The following is a 16,435-nucleotide window of genomic DNA, read 5'->3' as shown; positions in this document are numbered from 1 at the left end:
CCCCCTTGGAAGGTGGGGTTCAGGAGCAGTGGAAGGTCCTGGCCTCCCTTAAGGACGACCTCTTTTTTTTCTTTTTTAAAATTTTATTTATTTTTGGCTGCATTGGGTCTTTGTTGCTGCGCACGGGCTTTCTCTGGTTGCAGCGAGCGGGGGCTACTCTTCATTGGGGTGCACAGGCTTCTCATTGCGGTGGCTTCTCTTGTTGCAGAGCACGGGCTGTAGGGCGCGCAGGCTTCAGTAGTTGTGGCACGTGGGCTCAGTAGTTGTGGCTCGCGGGCTCTAGAGCACAGGCCCAGTGGTTGTGGCGCAGTTGCTCCACGGCATGTGTGATCTTCCTGGACCAGGGATCGAACCCGTGTCCCCTGCACTGGCAGGCAGATTCTTAACCACTGCGCCACCAGGGAAGCCCAAGGATGACCTCTTACATGGCCAAGGAAAGGCAGATTCGAGAGGCATGGTTTCCAGGTGGACGTGGAGGTGGGCAGACTATGGAACTAATGGACTAAGGAGACGAGACGGAGGGAGGTGAAGGCCTCCTCATTGGCCTCTGTCCCAGCTGCCCCTGTGGGGCTCCTGTTCCTTCGCTTCCCCCAAATAAAAGGCCATAAGAGAGCAGTGAGCCAAAGTGTTTTATTAAAAAGGTTCCTGATTTTCCCACCATGTTTCCAGGCCAGCTCTGCCAGGAGGGTTCAGGTGGCTGGCACAGTGCTGAGGGGTCATTGCCATGATGCTGCCCTGTCGCTCAGTTCTGCCTGGGCTCGCTGCTGGTCTGCCTTCCATCAGCTACTGTCCACGGCCATGGCCCCTCACCTTATTCCTGGGGCGGCCCCAGGCCGGTTCGGTCCCGCTGCAGGGCTCCCCGCTTGCTGTCTATAATCTCCTTCCAGTTGTCCCTCCAGGAGAGCAGCCGTCTCCGTGGGGGGGGCAGGGCCAGGTGCTGGTTGTGGCAGCAGGTGAACAAGATGTGCTCCCAGCTTGGGGTCTCCTCTTGGCCTGGGACAGGACACGGGAGGAAGGCAGGGATACACTCTGTAATCTGGTTATTTTTACTCCCTCTCCCTAATCCCAGCAGGCTAGATGCCTGGAGGTTGCTAGGGAAAAGGGCTCCTACCTTGAATGGTGTCCTTGTCATCAATGAGCAGGTCCCCCAAGACCACCGTCTTGTCCCTCGTCAAGATAATGCGCTCCACAAACTGGGGCCCCAGGTGCTTCTCCACCCAGTGGTACTGTGAGGTGGGCATAGGTGGCTCAGTAGGGCCTGACGGGCCCTTGAATTCAGGGCCGGTGAGCAAGTAGGTGTGAGGGAGGGTCTACAGCAGCTCATGAGAGAGATGGCTCCCCTCTACCCCCCCACCCCCACCCCCGACTGTCTCTGTTTCTGCCGCTTTCTTTAAAAGATCAGGGCTTAGGAGCCTAAGTCTGCGGGTGAAGTGCTGGGGCAGCCGCACCTTCTCATGCACACAGTGGTCATACTTCATCAGAGGGCTGGTGCAGATGAAGACCTCGGTACTGCGGGGGTGGGGGGGCGGTTAGACAGGGTGGTGCCAACCCCTGCTCCCCACCCCCCTCCCTCCCCGCCCTTCCTCACTCCTGCATGTCATTCATCTCCCGCATTGCTTCCAAGGCTCCAGGGATGGGCTCCAAGTCTAGGAAAAAGCCTGGGGCTTCATACACACTGGCCACTTTGTCCTGAAAGATACAGTGTTCCTGTCCTGGCTCTGATCCCAGCAGACCTCTCCAGCCCCAGCGAGGACTCTCAAAGTGAAGTTCCTGGGGAGGGTTCGGTCCCCAAATCAGAGTCTCAGGTAGAGGACTTTGTTCAGGGGTAAGTACTCCCCCAGACTGTCTAGTCCTGAGGTGAACTGTGGATTCTGAAGTGAGAGCTTTGTTAATTTTAAACAGGAAGGTGTCACTGGACATGGAGCAGAGACAGTCCTGACCCAAGGGGAAGTCTCCCCACTCCCAGGTGTCCTGTGGGGTCGGGGCTCCCCGCTCCAGGGCGGCCCCATGCCGCCGCCCCCCGCCCCCCACTCCCTACCGCCAGGTCCGGGCGCAGGGCTCGGTACTGCTCGCAGGCGAGGAAGCCGCGGCGCTCCTGCAGCGGCACGTGCGGCTCCCGGGGGAAGCTTCGGCGGAAGCCCCGCAGGAGGCCGGCCTCGAAATCCGCCAGAACGCCGTCCATGTCCACCAGCACCCGCACTGGCCGCCCGCGCCGCGCAGCCATCTGCATCGCCATCGCTGCGAGGCAGGCGGCCCGGCGGAAACGTGGCCCCGGGAGCCGCCGCGCGGAGCTGGACGAGGGCACTGCAGCTTCCGGAGCCGTGGGGTGGGCGGGCTCGACCGCGGCTGATTTGCATGGGCAGCCCCGTTTCGGGGGGCAGGGCCGGCGTGGCGATGGCTTGGGCTGCTTTCTGGTCTGAGGACGCACCTACGTGCACATCAGCAGCCTTCCACGCTGTAGCAGACGTCCTCGCTCACCCCGAATGTTACTCGGGGCAGAACTTCCAGGGGCCCGACAGGAGGGACTGTCCTAAATACTGGGAAGCGTCGTCTAACAAGGAGTCAAGCCTCCTTAAACCTGAGACGCCATACCTGCGCACCCTGCTGTGGGGACCGGAGCAGAGCTTCCAACCCGTCAAGGCAGCACCAACCCACGCACGGCCCGAATCACGGGGACTCCCAGTAACGGTCAGAAGTGAATGAATCTGCTGAAGACAACTGGTTCGTGTGAGCAGAGCTCCTCAGAGACGAATTCATAAACCAGAGTTGGCGTGAAACATGGGAGCATCTGCTTTAAACATCCAGTTCCACCGGAAGAGGCGATTTTACCACCAGGCTCAGGTAATCGGGACAATCCTTTCTGTGGAACTGACAGGTCTCTAGAATTGGCAGTTCCATCCTCCTCTAGAAAATGCTTAGCATTGCTGAGTTTTGTTGACTCTCCTTTTTGTAGATTTCACGCAATTTCCTGACTACATGTAAATATATTTACCTACAAACTAGATTCAGATTTGAGTAAGTGACCCATCTTCCTGTAGTTCCCCACCTCAGCACCCCAATACGTCTAAACCCAATGGAACAGAAGCATAAGGAAGGGGAGCCTGGCGATCTAATTTTAAAATGCTAAAGAGGTAGAATAGACATCAGCAATAAACACCAAGCCACTTGAGACACATAACTCTGTAAAAAGTCCACACTGTCAACAAAATGCTGATTCTTCTGCCATCGTCATCATTTTAAGATCATTCAACTTCATCTTCTAAACACTAAGCTTTCTAACTGGAAAATTCAACACCCTTAGCAAACATGTTTACATAGAATTTTTAAAAATCTGTAATAGTACCAAAATGACTGGCAGAACACCTTTAGGCTGGGCACTTACCTTCACAGAATTAAAAAACTAAAGCCAAGTTACAAGTTGTGACACAAATCAGGGACCTCTCTTGCCCAGGAGCTCCACCATTACTGAGAGAGAAGGGTGCAGGTTCCCTATCTCTGAAGTCATGACAAACCGTAACTCAGGTGATTGGTAGGGCTAACCTGTTCTGGTGAACCTGGAAAGACTGTGTAGCACAGCTGTTGATTTTCCATTTTGCAAATACTTTACACAGTAAGGGAGAAACACTTAACACCTCCACAACGTATGGTCACCCTTATTCTTCCCAAAGACGTGCCCAGTAAGTCAGAATAGCTGGTGGTTACACACTAGGTTTGAGTCATTTCAGTCATGGGAAGGTTTTTAGAGGTGACCTCATTCAAAAGTCTTACTTTTAACTTAGGAAACTGAGCTCCCAAATGACAAGCCCAAGGCACATAGCTGGTCGGTAGCACAGCTAGACCTAAAAAGCCGATTTACAGTGCCCAATTTGGACACTTAATATAGCATGTTGGTCTGGAACTTTCTGCCTAGAACCTAGTGAGCTTTCTCCCATCTTCTGTCTCCTGTATCACTTGAGAGGACTCAGATGACCCTGTCCCCTTCTATCTACGTGGACCCTTCCTTTCTTTGGAGCCTTCTTCTCTGACCACCCACCATTGAGAAGCACCCTACAGGCATGAGAGGACTTGAAATTTTGAATGTTAGCACCCAGCACAGGAGGGTAGGTGGTAGAAGAGTGTAAAGGGTATTGGCTAATAATTATTCTGGATACCAATTATCCATATTATTCCTGTATTTTATTACCAGAGAGCCATTAATTTTCATTTTGGCATTCTGAACTCGTGCTCTCTGACTTGAAAGCTGCTTTCTTCAGAGAGAAGCCCACTTCTCTCTGGGCCTTCGTTAGTGTGTTTCAACTTTAATGGCTCATCAAATCATTGGGCAACAAGGTTGATAGTAACAAAGAAAAAAGCAACTAAGCAAGTAGAACTCCTGAAACAATCTCAAAAAGATGACACAGGACACTGTTTCAAAATTTGTACATTGTTTACTTTAAGCAACAGTCCAGGATTGTGAAGTACAACACACATTTTAAGGATGAGACTTTCTTTCATGGTCAAGCACCAGCATCATGCACACAGCTTCAAGTTATCTAAGAAGAGCACTGCCCCCGGGGCCGGGGGGGGGGGGGTCCCTTCACCCGGAAGTCCCACTTCCATGTGGTCCCCACCCCTGCTTCACCACCTGGAGTTCGTCAGTCTGAGCGTACAGCGAAGCCTCCCTCTGCGTGGGAGCAGCAGGCTTTGCTCAGCCAGCCAAGTTAGTATCTGGCTGAAATATTTCTCAAGGTTCAGAAATGAAAGGCAGTTGTTTGTTGTGTTTTGCTTTGCAGGCAGCAAGGCATGGGGCGCAGGCCTCTGTCGCTCCATATGGCGCAGGAAGATGCTTTTTGCAACGGGCACTGACAAGTTAGGGCAACACCAGGTAGGCTCAGCATCAAGACAACTTTGTTTGGGGGCCTGAAGGGACAGCGCCTGTGGACCGTTTACTGGCCTGTCCGATCCAGGCTTGGTAAACCCTAGTAAAGCTGACAAGAAAAGGGTTTTAAAAACCTCAGTACAAAAGATCCTCTAACACATTTGAAACCAATTTATCTGTTCTTAAAAACACGGTACTAAGTGTCACAAAGCTTTCCCTCCAATCTACTACTAGAAAACTCTCATGCCAAGGCCTATAGACCCAGAGGAATCAGGACAGACAGAGAACCTGTTCTTCCAAAATAAAAAAAGACAGCAGTACATAAAGTGCTTCTTTTTTAATGAAACAAATCCAAAACATGTACAGTCAGGCTCAAGTTGTGCAGTTCACAAGCATGGAGAAAACAAAGAAACGAAACGACAGAGTTCAGGGCAGACGGAGCTAACCCAGGACGAGGCTGGACTTGCCACCAGGGGGGTTTCTCCGGGATGGCACGGGCGCCGGTGCCACTGGGCTGGGCACAGGAGCAGCGGGCACAGGCTTCTCCTCGCTCTGCCCCAGGCTGGCCTGCAAGTCTGTGTCTACGTTTTCTAGGAAAACAGAATGAAATTAAGGCTAATAACTATTCCCAGTGAAGATGAAAAGCCTAAGTGTTTTGGCTTTTTTTTGAGGATGGTTCAAACCATACCTAGAGCTATAAAGAAGAAACCAACAATTACCAGCCATCTGGCAGCCACTATCCAGAATTAACCACTGTTAATGTTTTGCCATATTTGTCCCCAGATCTTTTTCTGTGTACGTTCCTTTCTAAATTACAGAAATATATGAAGACATAAATATTTTAAATGAGAACATTACAGACAAGCTCTAGGCCCGTCTTCCCTGACGGTCCAGTGGTTAAGGCTCCGCGCCCCCAATGCAGGGGGCCCGTCACAATATCTCGTCAGGGAACTAGGTCCCACACACATGCCGCAGCTAAAAGCTCTAGGTCCCTGACCACCGCTCCACCTTTATGTGGGTCTCCACTCCCTATACACAGAGGCCCTACTACTAGTTGTGTGCATTCCTCTAGTCCATTTGTTTTATGTATATTTTGTGTATTTTATTTCCAGCAAATTACACAGAATAGTGTTTTTGTTGTATTTAGCATAACTAATATCAATTTCTTTTTTTTTTTAACTTTTGGACATTTACCCCCACTTACACACATGGTCATGATTCACCTTGCTTAAATAATTGCTTTATATTATGTACAGAATATATATGATTAAGCCTCTACCGATAGCAAAAAATTGAAACTAATCCAACCATTCCGAAACCGTAATGCGCACACTCTGGAACGTGTGCCCACGGGGACACGAGCTGTCATCTTCAATTTGAACAGATTACACACCACCTTCCCCAGTGGCTGTACAAGTTCTACCCCACTGCCCGTGTCAGAGTATGCTCTCCCTACATCTTTCCATTTCCACCACTTGATAACCATCTCACCTTAATATTTGACGAACTGATGGGTGAAAAATATTTTTAAATTCCTGTTATATGTTACATTTCCATGATTAATGGGTGAGGTTGATTTTTTTTTTAAACGATACAATATCCAGTTGTACAGACATTTATTAAAGAATCTACCTCCCCGCTACTGATCTGTAATATGTTAACCCAGTCACTCCCATCATGTTAACCCGGCACTTTCCACATTAAAGTCTTAAGAATTAGTGTATTATTATCCGATATCCTAAATATTGCTTGATTGATTCCCTGACTGATTTGTGAAATTCCCAACAAGCATATATCCTTAAACAGGTAGTTTCCATTGGATCAAAGTCAAGAGTGACTGCAAAAGAAAAAACGCTAGGGACTTCCCCAGTGGCGCAGTGGTTAAGAATCCATCTGCCAGTGCAGGGGACACAGGTTCGAGCCCTGGTCCGGGAAGATCCCACATGCTACGGAGCAATTAAGCCCGTGTGCCACAACTACTGAAGCCCGCGCACCTAGAGCCCGTGCTCTGCAACAAGAGAAGCCACCGCAATGAGAAGCCCGCGCACCGCAACTAGAGAAAGCCCACGCGCAGCAACGAAGACCCAGCACGGCCAAAAATAAATAAATAAATGAATGAATAAACTTTTAAAAATAAATAAATAAACTTCCTGGACTTTTCCCCTCTTTCTTCAAGATTTCCAAAGTCCTCCCTGTAGCCATTCCTGTGTTTAATTACCCAAAAGATGATGGCAGCATTTCCAAGCGAAATATGTTTATTTCAACTGAGCAGGACAGCCTGGCTTTGCAGTGAAATTGCCAACAGAACTGGGGTCGACCTTTACTCACCAGACCTGTCCTGAATGATTATGCCCTTGTCATTTTATGACAAATGAGCTGCAAGTAGAAGCAGGAACACAGAATAATCAGGTGGCAAAACTGATGATCATTTGAAAAGAAAAGGGAAGGACTTGCTCTGTACAGCTGCCTGTGCTATTCGTTCACCTCAAGGATCTGCAACACTGAGCTGGGGGTGGGGGGGAGAATTAATCATTGGCAAATGCCTTCTCTTTTCCTAACTTCAGGGCTCTCACTTCTCTGGGCTCCCCAAATTTCTCATTATATCCATTGGCCAAAATTAGTGAAAGATGAGCTGATGGTTGCTAAACAAGGTCTGACACTGGAAGTACTTCAGAATATGAAAAGCAGCAGAATCAAAAAGCCTAGATTTTCTTTACCTCTAGAACAATCTTTTTAGATGGAACAAGTTGGACAGGAACAATAACTAATACACCTTCAGTCCAGTGAGAACCTAATCTGTCCGTGGAGGGAAAACCCAGGTAATGCTCAATGGTTCAGAAGATTCTCCTCCCGTCACGCCCAGCAAGAAACGATGAGAGGACAGAAGGGGAATGTGATTCTCGTTAAACATTTCTGTTTCCCTGGAAGATTGACTCACAAATTGTAATGGCAGAAAAAGGCCTTGAGGAAGCGGCTTCATCCTCCTAGATCAGGGCGCCCTGTGACGGCTGCATGTCACTGAGTCAACTTTAACCTGACTGCTGCTGGCCGACACGCGTAAACCTCTCATCACACGCGCCGGCAATTCTCTGGCGCTTGTTGAAGAAGTGCCAATAAGTACTTCAAAGGTTTTAAATAATCAAATGATTACAGCTCATTTCCACATGTAATTGGTGATATGGGTGCTAAATGAAAACTTCACCGGCCCGCTAAGTCATCATTCACGAGATCACAGGGTTACAGCACCTCAGTATAAAATCAAACAAATTTTCTAAATTAAATGCTGAGGGCTGACTTGAAATGCTAGAGACTTTTACTAAAAAGCTCTCATCGAGTGTAACAAATACCAACCTGATTAACGCCCGTCTGTTCTTAAAGGATTCTCCAGTGGTTTTCCTTTCTAGTACGTTTCTAGCATTGCTCTCACTGCTGGCCGATACCAAACGTGGCCACACTTGCTAGCTTTCCAGTTTCATTTTGCCTTCCTCTCCACCCAGAGGGTGCTGGCGTTGGGGTAAAGCCAGGTTCACTCCCCAGTCTCCTTCCCCAAGACATGACTTGAATACAAATTCCAGTCTATTCTAACATTTACAGAACCAGAAGTTGTGATACTTTTTCAGAAGTACTCACCATGAACATCACCTTCTCCCTGGAAAAGAAAAAAATTAACAATTTACTTCAGATTTTAATTTTGCCACACACAAAGAAAAACAGAGTTCAGAGAAGCTACTGTCTGTTTGAAGCCAAATGTGAAGTTTTGTTTTGATGTAGTCAAGTTCAGGGTCACGCTGCCATTACAGTAAACAAACTTTATTCACCCTGGGACAATGCTACACAGAAATGCTGCTGGACAAATTGTCCCGGTGCCAGTAACATGCCCCGAACACCAAAAAACCTTAACATTTACGCTGATGACCTAATATCAATTCGCATTTCAGAGGATCTTTTATCAGAAAATTGGTAAACCTGTCCTTCCACTCCCCCCTCCTTTCTCCTAATCTAGCTGTTGAAGGGCCTCCATCAATTCCAAAGCCTTTCTACAGGTCTCCCCACACCCAGATGGCTGATGCCTCCATGTGCTCTGAGGTCCCTACTCAGGGGGACATCCTACCAGGCTTTCCAAACACATAGCTGGGGCTCACAGGCCGTGATCACCTGCAGACAAAGAATGGTAACACCATGGTATACAGCCTCCTGGAGTTCAGCTCAAAACAACTGGGCAACCTCTGCCAACAACTAAAACAGTCCTTGAGCTCAGATATGCTACTATGTGTGAGATACACACGGAGTACGAGTGATCCAGTTTCAAAAATCAATACTGAAGGACAGAGACTAATCCTAGTGGTAGCAGAGACATACGAACAGACCAAGATCCCATTGACTCACCTTTCTGACTGACTGTCAATCTTCCATCACCAGTATGGTTAGTCCCTTTCCTAACTACCTCTATGTAAAACTCCAGTGGCAGGTCTTAGTACAATGGGGGTGGTGCAGGGCAGGTGGAATTAATTTCTCAACTGTATAAACCTCAAAGCCTGTCTTTCCCCCCATACTGTCACACTGACCTTCAGATCCAAGAAGTCTCCAGGGTTTGCTTCAGAAGAGTTACTTCTCTGGGGTCCAGATGACTCAGAATCTTCCCGGCCACCACAAGACTTGGCACCTGAATCAAAATATACTTTCTTAAGGAATACAATGGAAAGACCTAAAGCAAAACACTATTTAATTAGTTAGTCTCATACTACAACATGAGCTAACAGTGTTAGGGAATGACGGCTTCAAAGTTCTACAGAGGGTCTAAATAACCCAGTCTGACGGTTGTCCTTATTCTGATGCGTTACACAGACTCCCAGCATTTCCCATGTCTTAGTCCTCGTCTCTCCGCCCATGACAAGCTTTCATTGTTGTCTCTCATGATTAAGCCAGATTTTACTCAGCACAAAACCAGCTGTGGTGGCTCTGCTGGGCCGTCCCTCTGACCAGGGACCACGGATACTAACAGTACCTGCCGACTTGGCCCAGGAAGGGGGATTTTCCTCAGGTGTCCCAAAGATGCTAGAGGCCATTTTATTCCGCCTCACAGGTTGTTCTGTTGGTTCATCAAAACCTAATGAAAAATTGGATCCACCACCTGGAGGCCGCAAAACCCTAGGAATGATGGCAAAACAACGATTTCAGATCAGATCAAAACATTTCTTGGCACACTTGTTTTCAAACACCTTTCATTTTTCTCAACCACTCATTCCACCTACACCCCCCACACACACACACACAAAAGAGAGCTGCTAATGGGAAAATTAGGAATTGATTTCATCGTGGTATAAATTCAGTGCTGGACGTTAAGGTATGAAATCCCGCTCTGTAGTATCTGTGGCGAGGTTGTGCATCACACAAGGCGGCTGAAACGGCCTGAGAGCACCCATAGCAGGCTGGTCGGCGTCCCATTTTAGGAAAAGGCAGAAACCTAATGGATGTTGTCTATCAGGCTCCGCTGGACACTTGCAAAGAAGTTGAGAAGCACATCTTGTTATTTATTTTAAAAAAACTGTTCGGGGGACTTCCCCGGTGGTCCAGTGGTAAAGAACCCACCTTCCAATGCAGGGGACTCGGGTTCAATCCCTGGTCAGGGAACTAAGATCCCATATGCCCCATAGCGCAGCCAAAAAAAAAAAAAAAAAAGGGTTCCATTTTTATTTTCAACGAAATTTTTAAAATGGAAGAATATACATATAAAAGTTGACCAATTTAGAAGCCCAAGGAAAACTGGTAATAGTCTCTCCCGTCTCAGCATGACTCACAAGCCCTGTTTATACACTTGTACCTCACTGTTCTCACTAATCATCACGAGTGATCAGCCACAAGGAGAAAGTCAATGAGAAATTAAGTTTAGGACTCCATGGCATGCTGTATATCCGTGCACCTTTAGATACCATCTACAGCTCTTTTGTTTGACAAGGAAATACAGCACATTCACATTTCCAGATCTTCTTGACACAGGTTGACCAGTTTGTCCCCTCTGTGGAAAAACTCAATTGAATTTGTCCTGTCACCACTCAAAACAGAAAATGGAGATGGTTTCATGGAAAGATTTTCTAACTACAGATTCATTTCCTTTATTGGTGATCAGAGTGGTCTGTTTTTCTATTAAATCATTTTGAGTAAGAAACATTTTTCTAGGAAGGTGTCCATTTCATTCAAGTTTCCAAATAAATACGATTGTCATTTGTAAACTCAGCTCTGCAAGTTTTCAAACATAAGGTCTTTCTAGTTCACTGATTTCCAGCTTTTCATTACCACACGGACAACAAAGTCTGTGTGACATGTTCCCCTGAAATTTGATAAGATGTGCCTTATGGCTTGATATGTGGTCAATTTTGTAAATCTTCTATATATGTGCTTGAAAAGAATGTGTATCTGCCAATATTCTATGTGTCTACCAGATAAAGCCTGTAACTGAGTTGTTCAAATCTACTGATTATTAAATATGGTTTATCAATTACTGAGATTTCTATTATCAACTTCTACTACAATGGGGGTTTTGTCAGTTTCTCCTCAGGACTCTGTCAAGACAGAGTTCTCTCTCAAAAAGACCACCACTGGGGAACCGCACTTCCACTGCAGGGGACATGGGTTCGATCCCTGATCGGGGAACTAAGATCCTGCAAGCCACACGGTGCAGGGGGAAAAAAAAAGACCACCACTGCAGTATTTTATTTAGTTCGGTAGGGAGAACTGCGTTGGGTTAACTGGCTAGTCATTTTGATTAAAGAAACAAAATATATGTTCTTACTTCATTTACCAAAATAAATTCCAGCTAGGTCAAATATTTCAATTTAAAGCCTAAGACAAAAATATTGGAAGAAAACATGTACGAATATGGTCCTAGTCTTGAAGAAAAGGGCTTTCCTTCTAAGCCCAAGATGAAAGCCAGAAACCATGAAAAACGGACAGATTAAACTTGGCAAAAACACACATTTGACAAAGGGTAATATAAATGCTTTTAAAAATAATTTTAAAAATCGAGAGAAAAATGGACAAAAGGTAAACAGACAATTAAAAAATATGGATCACGTCTAAACACTGAAAATTTAAATTCACAAGCAAATAAATGAAATTTAAAACAAAAGGATATATTTTTTTCTTATTAGGCTGGTAAAGATGAAAAAAAATGCCAATTTCCAGCATGAATTCAAGTGTGAGAATATAAATTTGCACAAACTTTCTAAAGAACATTCTGATAAAACGTATCAAATGTTTAAGTTTGCATCTTATATGAACCAGCGTTTCTACTTCCAGAAGTTATCCTAAGTAGATAATTAGACATATGTACAAGAACACTTGCAGACGTAGGCTTGGTTACACCTAAGCAGAACACAAGGAAATCGAGATAAACTTCGCCTCTCAACCATATCTAGTTCTTACCATCTTCTCCAACCCAGTCAGGCCACTTTCTTCATTGTTCAGTGAACTGTTCTGGCTTATCTCCACCTTGGAGTATTTACTCCCATATTTCCTCCTGCCCAGAGCACTCTCCACCCTTTCCTTGGCGACTATTTCAAAATCCAGCCCATTTCTTAAACCTCCACCTCCTCCATGAAGCCCTCCATGACCTTGAAGAATGACAAGTAGGACACTGAGAGGAAAGCATGTTAGACACCCTCCTTCTGGTCACCAGCTCTTTCTGTAAAGGGCCAAATAGTAAATATTCTTGGCTTGTGTTTCGTTTGGTCTTTTGCAACTGTTTAGCTCCATCACGTAGCACAAAGGCAGCCATAGACAACACAAAAACGAATGAGTGCAGCTATGTTCCAATAAAACTTTATTTCTGGACACTGAAATTTGATTTTCATGTCCTTTTCACAAGTCATGAAAGATTCTTCTTCTTGCCTTTTTCAACCATTTATCAATGTAAAAATCAGGTGCCAGCTGGGCTTGGCTCTCCTCTGTCTAGTTCAGCAAATAGCCTCATTTTTTAAGAGAACGAAGTCAGGCCTTGAGAAGTTCTAAATAAATTGCCCAGCATTAGTTAAGTGACAGAGATGGGGCCAAATCCCAAATCCTCTCTCCCTGACAGGCACACAAGACATGCTCAAAGTGCTGAAATAGGGGAACCACTCTAATGCCATTTTTCTCTTTAAACTACATACCTATGTGGTTGGTGCTTTGATTGCTTTTCTTGTTTTCTAGCCTTAGACTGAAGCTATTTCTTATATACGTCCTCTAGCATCCTCCCCTAAATCTAATATTCGTGTCTGTGTCCATAGTAAAATTCAGTACTCAATTTATACTAAATTAAAATTTCATTATTTTCCCCGTGCGGGCAGGGAAGACCCGCTTTTATAACATGTAAAACATTAAAAACCCCACTGTTTCTAAGTCTCAGATATTAAATATCCACTTAGATTAAATTCATTATATGAATTAAGATAAATGTGTTCAGGCATACCTCTTATAAAGATAATTTTAGGTTTGCTAATTAAATTGTTTAAATCATAATTAAAGGTATGTTATAAATTCTTAATAGTCATTTTCTTATGTTAAAGTTGGAAGTGACTAGGTTTTTATCATTTGTACCTCAAATCAACAGACACTTGAAATACTATAATCAAAATTAACCTGCTTCAGGGAATAACCTGGTGGTCCAGTGGTTAGGGCTCCACGCTTCCACAGGATGAGGCACAGTTTGGGGAACTAAGATCCCAAAACAAAAAACAAAATTAACTTGCTTCACTGTCATCCCCTTCATTCCCTAGAGATTAGAATGATTTTCCTTACTATCATAATTAAATTCTCATGAATTATTTCAGCAAGATGAAAATCTTCAGAACCCTAATGGGCCAGGAAATTTTTTTTTGCCTTAAAAAAAAAAGACACTAGAACCCAATCACCAGCTTCAAAAGAAAGTCAAAGCTCTGACCGGACCAACTTTTTAAAGGTCTGTGTTCCTCTTGCAATAGCAGGTACCCTACTCCGATGACGTCAGTGTTGGAGAGCCCATTTGTAACAGCGAGACATCCCCAAACAAAGGATTTGGATCATAAGACAGAAATTATTTCAATTTTATTTTTTAAGATCCCGCTGTTTTTTCTGAACTATGCATATGACTAGGTCAGGATTACACATCCGAGGCTCAACAAAAATGTGTCCATGTACTGCAGATAGCAATTTTCAAAAAATTACTTTTTCTTTCTTCTCTCTTTAAGTCCCAGAGTTGCTCTATGATCTTTGCAGGTCATTCCTTCCCTATCGAACTAAATTTATAATGTGTTTATGGAGCCAGGAAAATGTTACTGGAGAAAAGAAGTTTAAGAGAATTAGGTGAGATTCTACAAGAAGGAAAGGTAGGAAGTAAATAAAAGGACAAAATGCTACAGTCTTGAGATTACAATATTGGAGGGAAATTGATGACAACAGGCGAATTAAAACATTTATTTTGCAGACCCAAAAGTCATTTATGTCTCACATTTCAAAGATACAAATCAAAAAGCTAGTGTGAGGATTCATTTGACCTGGTTACTTAAATTCTTTGTGAAGCACTAAACTGCACTCAACCCCAAAGGATAAAACCTCAGATTTTTTAATATAATGTGTAATTCACATTCCAGTCACTACAGTATGACCAGGATAAAGTTGGCCTCATAGCACAAAATGAAAAACCGAGGTTCAATTTGTTCCAGTGTCCTCTGAAAAAAAATGATCTCACTGGAAGGATGACAACAGAAGAGGGAGTGACCAGTGTTTTCGTAGGTCTATCCTACTCAAGTTCCCCTTCCTCCCAGTAACACACTAATTTATTTTTTTAAATCTTTCCCATTCTTTTCTACATTTTGAAAGGGAAAGGAATGAGTTGAAAAGGAATGTCATTTCCAACACTCCCTCCTAAGACTCACTGCTGAGGCCTGCTTTTTGTCCCCAAGGACTCCAACCCTTGTGAGACACTGCTATTTCACGGCTGTCTTCTTAGCCCCACAAAATGGCTCCCTTTGTGCCACTTGCCCAGGACCCCCAAGGGTGGCCACACATGACTTCAGGTCATGATCAATGAAGAAGAGATGCTCAGAAAAAGTGGAATCTAAGCTTTCTCCACGCCTTGAGCAGGATCCCTGAGATGCCTGTATCCCACCTTAAAGAACAGCGTGCATGCACTTAGCCGAGACAATGTAGACATCTACCACCGCATCCAAACCCTTCCACCAAGTTAGGCAAGGGCTTGGAAAAGGGACCCTCCCAGTCCAAACACCGTGCCCAGGGCCCCCTTCCCCAAATGCAGTGGCATGAGTGGCCAGAAACGCCCCGGCTACGCAGGTGGAGATAGTACGGAAGAGACAATGGATGTCTCCGGCCCCGCCCAAGAACAGGAAACCTCCTCCGGCAGGGGAATCGCGGCCAGAGGTGAACTCATTTTGCATACGTCAAAGGGGGAAGCGAAAGAGGTGGGTTGCAAACACCGAGGTCCGAAGGTCTGAGCGCAGAAAACCCACTCGGAATGACTCGCTCCCCCTCCCGTTCGGAGGTGGGCGCGGGAGGGGAAGGAGCAGGGGTCTTTCCTTTGTTAGCAGAGGGGGAGGCACTTCGCGGAGGGCTGACGGCTGGGTCCTGAACGGGGGTGAGGGTCGCGACGACCAGCCCCGCCCGAACAAAAATGCCACCTGCCGGGCGGACCCGAGTGGGTAGGAGCCCGCCGGACCGATCGCTGCGGCTGCAGGATCTGACCGCCACGCCGGGCGCGGGGCCACCACCTGCCCCGGGCCAGAGGCACGAGCGCGTGGGCGGGGGTGGGACAATAGGGCCGGATCAAGGTGCCCCGCGGGCTGCCCGGGCACCCGGGGCCCAAGACCACCGCCCTGGGGCCGAGCCAGCCACGCCACAAAAGGGAGAAAACGAACCCTCTCGGTACATCCCGGCACATCGTGCGAGCGCGAGCGGCCACGGCCCTCCCCAGCCCCTAGCTCCAGGGAAGGAATGAATGGAAGAGGAGCAGGAATCGGGCGGGGCCGGCGCGTCAGGTTAGCCGGCGGCACAAAGGGGGAGCCGGTGGCCGAGCCCCACCGCCCGGCCGAGCGCGAGAGCAGCGCCCCGGGCACGTTACCGCCGACGACCTGCCACCAGACCCGCCTGGCCCCCTGGGCAGCGGCCCTCCCGCCCCCGAGCCCCCGAGCCTCACCGGGAGCTATTCCTGCTGTTGGGGTCGACGCCCTTGAAGGTGGTGGTGGTGGTCATGGCGCCGAGGAGCGAGGTAGGCTGGCGCGGGAGCGGAGAGCTGAAAGGGTCAGGTCTGAGGAGCGTAGAGTACCCCCACAGCCCAGAACCGGCGACCGCTGCAAGAGCCTCCACCGCTGTTTGCCAACCGGACCGCGGCCTTTATAGGGCTCACAAACCCCGCCCCCGCCCCGGCGGCATTGGCCAATTCAAACGGGCCTCTTCACTCCTATTGGCTTCCTGGAGTGCCAAGCATCCTGCGGCTTCACGACGGGCTGAGGCGGCCCCTGCTCAGCCTAAACCCACCCTCTTCCTGGTCAGGGAAGGTCTAGGGAAGTTTCCCCTCCCCCACCCTCAAATCTCGGAGATGATTGGACA

At 47.0% G+C, this 16,435-nt stretch overlaps 2 protein-coding genes across 3 annotated transcripts; both read right to left on the bottom strand.

Moving 5' to 3' along the window:
* Positions 1–616: 616 nt before the first annotated feature.
* On the bottom strand, positions 617–2,841 carry NT5C (5', 3'-nucleotidase, cytosolic). Of its 2 annotated transcripts, XM_029211279.1 has the most exons (5): positions 2,039–2,841; positions 1,589–1,689; positions 1,449–1,509; positions 1,112–1,226; positions 617–993 (listed from the first exon to the last, which is right to left on the bottom strand). In XM_029211279.1, the coding sequence occupies exons 1-5, from the start codon at positions 2,234–2,236 to the stop codon at positions 812–814; spliced, it is 657 nt and encodes a 218-aa protein (XP_029067112.1). In that variant the 5' UTR covers positions 2,237–2,841; the 3' UTR covers positions 617–811. The 2 variants fall into 2 exon arrangements, with proteins under 2 accessions (XP_029067112.1, XP_029067111.1); XM_029211278.1 differs by lacking the exon at positions 2,039–2,841 and having other exon boundaries at positions 1,589–2,020.
* Positions 2,842–4,407: 1,566 nt separating this feature from the next.
* Positions 4,408–16,187, bottom strand: JPT1 (Jupiter microtubule associated homolog 1). Its single transcript, XM_029211283.1, has 5 exons — positions 16,023–16,187; positions 9,864–10,006; positions 9,424–9,521; positions 8,489–8,507; positions 4,408–5,448 (listed from the first exon to the last, which is right to left on the bottom strand). Exons 1-5 carry the CDS (start codon positions 16,076–16,078, stop codon positions 5,300–5,302), a joined length of 465 nt encoding a protein of 154 aa, XP_029067116.1. The 5' UTR covers positions 16,079–16,187; the 3' UTR covers positions 4,408–5,299.
* Between the last annotated feature and the right edge of the window lie 248 nt (positions 16,188–16,435).

Source organism: Monodon monoceros, unplaced genomic scaffold (assembly GCF_005190385.1).
Source record: "Monodon monoceros isolate NGI ecotype Baffin Bay Population unplaced genomic scaffold, NGI_Narwhal_1 Super_Scaffold_9, whole genome shotgun sequence".
NCBI lineage: Eukaryota > Metazoa > Chordata > Mammalia > Artiodactyla > Monodontidae > Monodon > Monodon monoceros.
The sequence above is the reverse complement of the archived record's forward strand: the minus strand, read 5'-3'. Positions and strand labels throughout refer to the sequence as shown.